A 10,282-nucleotide genomic window follows, 5' to 3' on the forward strand; every position below is an offset into this window, starting at 1 on the left:
GCCACACGAAAGCCACTCTGAGAAGCCTGTCGTCTTGCCCTACACCGGTCACATTTTCAATGTGAAATGTGAAAACCTGACACAGCCCTTTCCTCTCTTGCAGGGAGCAACTGCCTGGCAAGTGGGATGCCACATTAGATGCCTTCCAGAAGTTGCTGGTCCTCCGTTGCCTGCGAGGGGACAAAGTCACCAATGCAATGCAGGACTTTGTGGCTGCCAACTTGGGGCAAACCTTCATTGAGCCTCAGGTAGCTACCAGCAGTTGAGCGTGGGTGGTAGGAGGGGTGAGCAGATAGATGTTTGGCAAAACCATCACCTCATAGTGTCTCATCCTGCCGCCTTCTTTCTCTGCCAAGCTCAAGTCTAGCCATGGCCTTATTCCTAACACTAGATAGCAAAGCATAAGACGGGGAAACGCTGTGCACTGACTCTGAGCAAATATCTTCTCCATTGTCCACTACCAGTTCTTAATAGAAAAATTCTGCCTTTATTCCCATTTCAGACTGCAAACCTCTCTCTGGTGTTTAAGGAATCTGCCGCTTCTACCCCTCTTATCTTCGTCCTCTCTCCTGGCACAGACCCAGCTGCTGATCTCTATAAATTTGCTGAAGAAATGAAGTTTTCTAAGAAACTATCTGCAATCTCTCTTGGACAGGGACAAGTAAGTGCCCAGTGCTATAGTGCTGTACACCCCTTAAAACATGGCTGATCCTCATTAATTGCTCTGTAGCTCTTTTCCGAAGAACTTCGTTGTTGTTGTTGTTGTTGTTGTTGTTGTTGTTGTTGTTATTTATTCCCCGCCCATCTGGCTGGGTTTCCCCCGCCACTCTGGGTGGCTTCCAACAAATACCAAAATACATTAAAATATCACAGATTAAAAATTTCCCTAAACAAAAAAGCTTCCCTAAACTTCCCTACTTTGTGAAGTAGATTCCTGCCATTACTATCTTTGAGTGGATAACTAAGTATAAGAGCAGTGGATGTGTTCAAGTCCACCACTGAGTTTTCATGTCTGAGTGCAAGGTTTCACCCTGAATTCAGCTCTTCCAACACCCACTACAAAATACTGCAAACCTGTTTCACACACTTTCCTGCTTTCAGGAATTCTGGGTAACGGCACTTGTGGACTCTGTTCCACAAAAGCTGGTGACATAATACATTTGTTGTTGTTGTTTAGTCGTTTAGTCGTGTCCGACTCTTTGTGACCCCAGGGACCAGAGCACACCAGGCACTCCTGTCTTCCACTGCCTCCCGCAGTTTGGTCAGACTCATGTTAGTGTCATGAAAATCTTAATCATGTTTGCTGTCCTGCAGTATTCCTTCTTACATCTTGTATGGGTGTCTCCTGCAGGCAGACATGGACTTTGAGAGCCTACAACGCTCTAAGTGACCTTCACACCCTTAAGTCAGGGGTAGGGAGCTGGATCTAACTGGCAGCCCAAATCCTTATATCCCCCACCTCACCTGTCAATCACCTCGTGTCACATTGTCAGGTGACCTTTTTTGTAGCACTGCTCACAAAAGGCCCAATGGGCATCAGGTTTTCAGTGCGCAGTGTTATAGAAGCCCTGGCAATCAGCTGGTTGGTGGTACCTACCAACTCCCTTTTGGTCCATCCACATCATTACCTGCCCCCTACCTGAAATCATATATGACCTCAGGTGTGGGGCAGGTGGGTGTGGCTAGGCCAAATGGGGAAGGCTGGGTCCACCGGATAGAGGTTCCCCACTGCTACCCTGTGTTACTGGCTAACAACTGATGCTCATTTTCTGTACTAGATACAAGATCCAGATTATGCAAGAGTCCTTATTTGTGGCAAAATGTACATTTTTCTCTAGACCCCTTCCCCCAATGCTTGTTGTTGGCCCAACCCAGCCAGTAACCAGAAATTCTGGGGGTGCAGTGGGAGGTTATGTACTTTATAATGGTGGGGGCGGTAGGGGTTCATCCTGGGTCTTCTGTGTATACAGTGAAACCTCTGTTGTGGAACGCTTCGGAAGCCGAATAATTTGGAACCCAAACGCCAACAACCCGGAAGTGAATGCTTCCGAACGGCTTCCAAGGCACGTTTCTCCACTTTTTCGATGGATTTTGCCAACCGGCAATTGCGCCTCGGTTGTTGAATGTTTCGGAAGTCAAACGGTCTTCTGGAACGGATTACGTTCGACAACTGAGGTTCTACTGTACTTGTATTAGATTAGTATCTAGCAGGGAAACATGAAGGTTTTGTTGGGATTGTTATTCAGCAGAAACGCATGAAGATCTCAGAGGAGTTTTGTAATAGCAGATATTAACAGGAAATGATGTACAGGGTTGCTTAGATTATAAGTTGGCTAGAAGGTGCTTATGATAGTAGGCAAGCCCAGGTATTTTGAAGCACCTAAATTATGCCACCCCTGTGAATGGAAACCATGGTCTCTGCTATGAGTCAGTCCAAAATCTGAGCTACAAAGAAAAAAATTATGTGCCAAGACAACTGAAATTCCCAAGAGAATCATATTTTGCCTTGAAGCTCTCCAGTCTGATTGAAGTGGGGCTCAGCGCCACCATTCTGCTTCCTTAGATTTCATCAAACACTGCCCATGCCTTTTCTGACCTGCCTTTGCTACTATACAATTTTGGGCATATTTCAAAAATAATAATAATGAAGAAAATGAAGAATCTCTTCTTTCTTAGTTGCATAGTGCAGCCACCCTGACTGACCTGTGGCTAACTGTGTCATTCTGTGTTTCTTCTTAGGGTCCCCGCGCAGAAGCCATGATGCGCAGTGCTATGGAGCGTGGGAAGTGGGTCTTCTTCCAGAATTGCCACCTGGCTCCAAGCTGGATGCCTTCTTTGGAACGACTCATTGAAAGCATCAACCCCGACAAGGTGACACACAGAGGGACTTCAGCTTTTGCTTCCCTCACCGATTGCCAAAATAGTTTGCTGTGCATTTTCAGCAGATTCCACAAAGTTTCTCCCCTGATCCTTATGTAAATGTTTATAGGTATCTGTAGAAAAATTGTTAAAGTGATGGGACAGCAATAGTTAGGCACAATCTTTCTAGAGAGCATGCTTATGCTGCCAACAAGCAGCTGGGCAAAAAAGGTGGGGGAGGGAGGGATTAGTTGCAGAATCTAGAGCAGGGGTCCCCAGACTTACCGGAGTTTGGGCCGGTTCCCACCGCGCCGATCGCGCGGCGGGCCGGAGGGCGGGGGAGCTCGTGCCTGTGCGGGCCGGCGGGCGGGGGAGTGCGCACATGCGCACGGGCGCATACTGGCGCGGCGGCGCGCTTCCAGGGTGGGGAAAGCGCCGAAAATCCGTTGTGCGCATGCGCGTGGGCCTCCCCCGACCCGGAAGTGCATCAGAAATGACTTCTTCCGGGTCGGGAGAGGCCCATACGCATGCGCACAAAGGATTTTCGGCGCTTTTTTCCCAACCCGGAAGAGCGCTGCCGCGCTGCGCGCCGGCGGCGGGCGGCGGGCGGCGGGGGTGGTCGCGGCCCGGATTGGCAGGCTAATTGGGCCGCATCCGGCCCCCGGGCCGTAGTCTGGGGACCCCTGATCTAGAGGCTCCATATGGGAGCAAGATAATAAGATGAAATAGAATCTCCAGCGAGCATTTTTTTTGCTTCTATAAAGGAACTTGCAGCAAGTGTCACTTTCTCTCGATGTTCTCCTTACACATTCTTATTGCAGGATGTCTTTGAAATCTCACGAAAGTAAGCAGGATATCTTAGGAGAAACGTTGACTGTTCCCTCCTATGAGAAATATATTTGCTGGTCCCTTTGTGATGGAGGAACACCTCTCTAATGGGAGTGAAAAAAGACTCTTCTGTAGAAAAGTTGTTTCTAAAAAGTAGAACGAAACTCTTTCTCTCTGATTATACATGGCTCATATTTCAATTGCCTAGGTGCACCGGGACTTCAGACTTTGGCTCACCAGTTTGCCTAGTAACAAGTTTCCAGTGTCCATCCTCCAGAACGGATCTAAGATGACCATTGAGCCACCACGGGGAGTAAAGGCTAATTTGCTGAAATCTTACATGAGCCTGAACAATGACTTCCTGAACTCCTGTACCAAGGTAAGAGGTCCCATTTCCCAAGTTTTCAGACAGCACTTTATCATTCTTCGCTTTCTCCCACCAAGGGGGGGGGGGAGGCATGCATTTCTTGCTCATTAGAAGCAACTGTTAATGGAAATGTAGCAGCATCTTATCCTGTGACACTTAGGACCCATAAGAGCTTTTCTCAATGTATGTCCTCATTATTTCTGCATCTTGCAGCTAACAGAGTTCAAATCATTGCTCCTCTCGCTTTGCCTCTTCCATGGGAATGCACTGGAAAGGAGGAAGTTTGGGCCACTGGGGTTCAACATTCCTTATGAGTTCACAGATGGAGATCTGCGCATCTGCATCAGCCAACTGAAGATGTTTCTGGATGAATATGAAAACATCCCTTATAAGGTAGGAGGAGAGTGGTGCATGCCGAGGGTGAAATCTGGAGTGTGAGAAAACGTGTGTGAAGGAATAAAATCCCCCAAGGAAGATGGATTATGTAGATGACCTAATACTTGGGGAGTGGGTCAGATACTGCATCTAGCCTTATTGGAAATACTGCTAAATAGCCTGAAGTTCCATGTTTGGCTGAACATATTCACCATTTCTCCTCAGTTCTCTGGAGAAGCAGTAGAATAACTTGCTGCCACAAAGCAGCTGCAGCAAAATATACTTAAGGCCTTTCTTGCCATGCTCTGATGCGACAGGATTATCTGTCTCCAAGTAGTGGGCCTGAATATTGTGTACAGTTTAAATTACTCAAAATATTTAAACTGAAGTAATTTAGATTGGTCCAAATAATCTGCCTTTGCACAGCCTTCATCGTTAGTCAGTGTTTGTCAATAATAATAATAATAATAATAATAATAATACTTAAACCGTGTTCACCTAGAAGCGTCTTCCCAGCCTCTGTCAAACCTTCCGCACCCTCTTATCCATTGCTGCCACACTTGTTAACTGTAAATCCATCTCTTGCATTCAGCATGGTGTGCCCTTATTTCCCTGTCTAATATTAATAACAGTAACAACAATAACAATGTGTATTATTTATATGCTGCCCATCTGACTGGGTTGCCCCAGCCAGTCTGAGCGGCTTCCAACAAATTAAAACATCAGACACCATGTGTTTGGAGTAGTTGAGGCAGGCCAATCCAAGCTGGTGCTTGTTTTAAATGCTGTAGCTGAACCAGCCAGAGAAAAACGTTCTTGACGTGTGTAAGTAGATGGTGGAGACTTGGATCTGAAAGTCCCTGTGCATGACAGAAGGCACTTGCACTCATGCACAGCCAGGTGATCTCTTGCACGGGTGCTCTTTCCCTGGAGAGTGTTTCAGTTCTTCAGAGTGGCTTCTGGCATGGAAAAAGACGGCTGGCAAAGTGCCCCAAATTGCTCTCCTCTTGTACCCAAGCCACAGCCTCCTCTGCCATTTCTATGTCCTTGTCCTTTTGTAGGTTTTGAAGTACACAGCAGGTGAGATTAACTATGGAGGCCGGGTGACGGATGACTGGGACAGGCGCTGCATCATGAATATTTTGGAAGATTTCTACAACCCAGATGTTCTCCTTCCAGAGTTTTCTTACTCAGAATCTGGTGTCTACAAACAGATTAGTACCACTTATGACCTTAATGTAAGTTGCATAAACTAGGAGGCAAACACACTGCACTATAGAAAGAATTAAACCTATACTAGTCTGAGCATGTTGTTCTGTATGTGCCTGGTTGATTCAAAAGTGAACCAATTTTCTAAGAGTCTGTATCAGATTTGTGAAGATCTCTCGCAGATGAGTCTGTTCCTGAAACAAAATGAACGATGCTGATGCAGGGGTTGTAACAATTCTTCCAAAATCCAAATTTTGGTTGAAACCCTGAGTGACAGGTTAACCAAGCAAACACATAATTCATAAGCACAACTTGGTAGGTGAACAATCTGATTAGAATGTGTTCTTTTATAACTGTTGGAACCGTTTCTCCCTTTCTTTCAGTAGTTCACTCTATATTTGGTCTTTCTTAAAGAAATTCCTCCTCATTGTTCTGCATGTTGATTTCCCCCCCTAGGGATACATCCAGTACATCAAGAGCCTTCCCCTCAATGACATGCCTGAGATATTTGGATTGCATGACAATGCTAATATCACCTTTGCTCAGAATGAGACTTTTGCACTACTTGGGGCCATTATTCAACTTCAGCCAAAGACATCAACGGCAGGAGGGCGGAGCAGGGAAGAGGTCTGTAAACCTAATGGAATATGAACTTAGTACATACCCCCACCCAGAAATACTCTTTAATAGAAAGGGCTGCCTATATACCAAGAGGCCAGAGTAGAGCAGAAATAGCTCAGAATGCCACAATGGACACACTTCAGCTTCCTGAGAATCTTCCTTTCATTTTAAAACAAAAACATTTCTAGTCCTTATGGCTAAAGATAACCTGAAAAGTGTGTGGGCAATGTCTCCCAAAATCTCAGAAAGGAAGCAGAATAAGAGTTCTAGTAGGCAATGGCAGCTCTTGGCCATGACTAAAAATCATGCAGAATGTTATGCAAAATAAAAAAGTATTCAGCAGCTCTTAATATGCATAATTTCTACAGATCACAGAATTCAGCACTTTTTTGTACAGAATTTGAATTGTGAAGTCAGGATATTTTTTAAAAACAAACAAACAAATAGCATTGTCCTTATTACAGAACTACTTTGCTGTGTGAAGATCTCTACCTGTCTTACAGTAGGCATCTCAAGGGAGCAAAGGCACCCACCTAAAAGGTTATGTGACCTTACAGCCCGACTGCAGTTGAAATTGCATATGTAATGTGAGAGCAGAAACAAATAAATTTTCATCTTAGACACGAGTCTTCTCTCGCCCAGTTTAAATAAGCTACTCTGAAGTTCTCCACCCACAAACGTCTTTTCCATCCATTTTCTAGATTGTGGAGGAGACCTCAAAAGATATATTGCAGAAAGTGCCTCAGCCCATTGACTTGCAGAGAGTAATGTTGAGATATCCTGTACTGTATGAGGAGTCCATGAACACTGTTTTGGCGCAGGAAGTGATCAGGTAGGAGTCTTACTTTAACCCAGCTCTTTGCAGGACTCCTCTGCAGGTGCCTCTCAGAGTTTACAGTTTAGTAAACTGAAACTAGTAGAGGAGCAACTGCTATGGAGAGCGAGTGGGTACAATAGATCTGCAGGCAGGTAAATGAGGCAGGAGCTGCCTTTCTCCACCTATTTGGGCATTTGAGGACAAACCCCATTTACATTACCCTCACAGCACATAAATTTGTGTTGCAGCTTAAGGTTATACAAACTGAACTATTTATAACTTTTCTGGAATTGAAATGTGGAAAGAAACAAATACCACACTCCCCAGCCCAGAATTCTTATTTCAGACATATTAATATCTAGTTACACTGAAAATGAATTTAAACAGCCTTTACAGAGCTGCATATATGTTGAAAATTTTGTTGAAAACCAGCATATAAATCAAACATGATATCCCCAGGTTTACAAAACAGTGCAGTTATATATACTCACGGAAGTTACTAAAATCACAGCACTGGATGAGTTTGCTTTTTTTTTTTTAACAAGAATACCTGCCTTGATTTTGCACAGATATAATCGTCTGCTGGCAGTCATTGCATCGAGTTTAAAAGATCTGCTGAAAGCTCTCAAAGGCCTAGTGGTGATGTCATCCCAGCTAGAACTGATGTCCATCAGTTTATACAACAATATTGTCCCGGAGATGTGGAATAGTAAGGTACTTCTGAGTGCTATGCACTGTTTTTTGTAGTTGCAGCAGTGCAGCAAGTTGTTTTGCAAAATGGGAGAAACGCCTCTACACTACTTAGCTGCTATGACTGGTTAGTTCTTTCATAAGGAACGCCAAGCCCGACTGAAACTTCACAGATGTACAGATGAAGCCAAACCTTAAAAAAACACTGTTTCTGCTTACATTGTAGAAATTTAGCACCATAGATTACCGGCTGACCAAGTAGAGTTAATTTTAATTTGCATTTAAAATGTTTGCCTCATAGCAATTCAAAGGACTGGGACTTACAGATGCTTAACAGCCCTTTCTTCCAACGCCATTCTTCCCACAGGCCTATCCCTCCTTGAAGCCCTTGGCCTCCTGGGTGAACGACCTGCTGCTGCGCATTGACTTCTTGCACAGGTGGATTGAAAAAGGGATCCCACCTGTGTTCTGGATAAGCGGCTTCTTCTTCCCACAGGCTTTTCTAACAGGGACACTGCAGAACTTTGCCAGAAAGTCTATCATTTCCATAGACACCATCTCTTTTGACTTCAAGGTCAGTGGATCATGTTGTATCCAAAGCTCAGCAAGTGATGTTTTTTTACCCTTTTACCTACTGAAAACCCAAGTGATAGCTTTGCAACTGAAAGGTGCCTGTGGTTACCCACTCCTAGTCCCCCATTACATTCAAACTGCTAGAGCAGTGGTTCCCAATTACAACGAAACACCCCTACTTTTAAAAATTTGGTTATGTTATGTGAATGGTGCTACAGACCCCCTGGGGTCCACGGACCCCCAATGGAGAACCACTGTGCTACAGGTATCCCAAACTCGACACAATCATTCTGCTCAGATACAAACTCCTTTGATACAATCCCACAGGCATACTTCTTTTTTCTGTTGTTTCAAACTGGCACATTTCTTTTACCTTACTTACTTACTTACTTACTTACTTACTTACTTACTTACTTACTGATGAAAACTTGCTTTCCCACCCTCTCAATTTAGGTGATGAGTCAGCCTGTGCAGGCACTAACTCAGCGTCCTCCTGAAGGATGCTACATCCATGGCTTGTTTCTGGAAGGAGCTCGCTGGGACCCCATGTTTTTTCAGCTTGCAGAGTCACGGCCAAAGGAGCTATACACAGAAATGGCAGTCCTGTGGCTAGTTCCTGTGCCTAATCGCAGGCCTCCAACCAAAGGCATCTATCTGTGTCCCATCTACAAGACATTAACTCGTGCAGGTAAGCCTTTCAGGGGAAGGTTGGGTCAAGTATGCCAAACTTGGAAAGGAACAGTATTAGAAATTCTTCTCGTGAATCTAGCCCAGGCATCCCCAAACTGTGGCCCTCCAGATGTTTTGGCCTACAACTCTCATGATCCCTAGCTACCAGGACCAGTGGTCAGGGATGATGGGAACTGTAGTCCAAAACATCTGGAGGGCCCAAGTTTGGGGATGCCTGATCTAGCCTTTCTCAACTTTAGGTCCCCAGATGATGGACTACAACTCCCATCACCCCTAACTTAGTGGAGGTCAGGGATGATGGGAGTTGTAGTTCAACAACATATTAAGAAAGACTACAGTAATCTAGCAATAGGGGAGACAGGTGCTTTCTCATGCTGAAAATCAGGTTAGAATTTTAGATATGTCCCTTTGCATCTTTGACTACTTTTAGCAAGATAAAAAACTTCCCTCGTCTCTCAAACAATCTGGGGATTACAAACAAACCCTTGTTACATGGTGTTTCCATAAACCTTTGCTAGGGAAGGGGAAGCAGAACAAACAAGGAAGAAAGTGCTCTGCCCTCCAGCCATGATAATTTTTTTCAGCTACTTTTCCATCTCCAGAGATTTCTTTTGCAGAAATCATGCCAGTTTTGAAGACAAAGAAACTCCTGTAGCAAATGTCATTTCAGCTGTAGGATCATCAGCCTGTAAGTGGTACAAAGATATTATCTTCAGTGTACTACAGTCTAACACTGTTCATTTTCTTTGCTAGGGACACTGTCCACAACGGGCCATTCTACTAACTATGTGATTGCTGTAGAAATTCCAAGCAGTAAGCCTCAGAGGCACTGGATTAAACGGGGTGTTGCCTTGATCTGTGCCTTAGATTTCTAAACACTGAAGGAGTAGACTTGAGCAGCTTCCTGAAGCTTAAAGGAGAATGAAGTTATGCAACTAGACTTGTTTGATGAAAGCCTCCTCTCCTGAAACACAGCTGATCATAAGATTGTGATAATGCTATCATTTTATCAATTTAATCCTATAACATTAATAAAATATCAACTTTGGTTTCACAGACGACTGTGGCACTCCTAACTGGGATTTACCTCATCCTGTAGACAAGTGTGTAATTGCTAGGATGTATAGTGACAAGCTGAAGTGGGGACGTTGGTGGCGCTGTGGGTTAAACCACGTAGCCTAGGGCTTGCCGATCAGAAGGTCGGTGGTTCGAATCCTTGTGACCGGGTGAGCTCGGTCCCAGCTCCTGCCAAC

The 10,282-nt window shown here is 44.7% G+C and overlaps 1 protein-coding gene across 3 annotated transcripts in view; it reads left to right on the forward strand.

Annotated features, from left to right (window-relative positions):
• Window positions 1-10,065, forward strand: part of DNAH1 (dynein axonemal heavy chain 1) — a 132,646-nt gene extending 122,581 nt beyond the window's left edge. Inside the window, exons 68-79 of one of the 3 annotated variants that reach the window (XM_035106095.2) lie at window positions 104-248; window positions 503-661; window positions 2,740-2,871; window positions 3,896-4,066; window positions 4,268-4,447; window positions 5,491-5,667; window positions 6,095-6,265; window positions 6,961-7,091; window positions 7,646-7,790; window positions 8,134-8,340; window positions 8,793-9,027; window positions 9,783-10,065. In XM_035106095.2, coding sequence (XP_034961986.1) covers window positions 104-248; window positions 503-661; window positions 2,740-2,871; window positions 3,896-4,066; window positions 4,268-4,447; window positions 5,491-5,667; window positions 6,095-6,265; window positions 6,961-7,091; window positions 7,646-7,790; window positions 8,134-8,340; window positions 8,793-9,027; window positions 9,783-9,904 — 1,975 coding nt within the window. In that variant the 3' untranslated portion in view covers window positions 9,905-10,065. Of the gene's footprint in view, window positions 1-103; window positions 249-502; window positions 662-2,739; window positions 2,872-3,895; window positions 4,067-4,267; window positions 4,448-5,490; window positions 5,668-6,094; window positions 6,266-6,960; window positions 7,092-7,645; window positions 7,791-8,133; window positions 8,341-8,792; window positions 9,246-9,782 lie in introns of those variants that run through there. The other 2 variants (XM_035106094.2, XM_035106098.2) reach the window with 2 other exon arrangements.
• Window positions 10,066-10,282: the final 217 nt, after the last annotated feature.

Source organism: Zootoca vivipara, chromosome 2, assembly GCF_963506605.1.
Source record: "Zootoca vivipara chromosome 2, rZooViv1.1, whole genome shotgun sequence".
In the NCBI taxonomy this organism is placed as follows: Eukaryota; Metazoa; Chordata; class Lepidosauria; order Squamata; family Lacertidae; genus Zootoca; species Zootoca vivipara.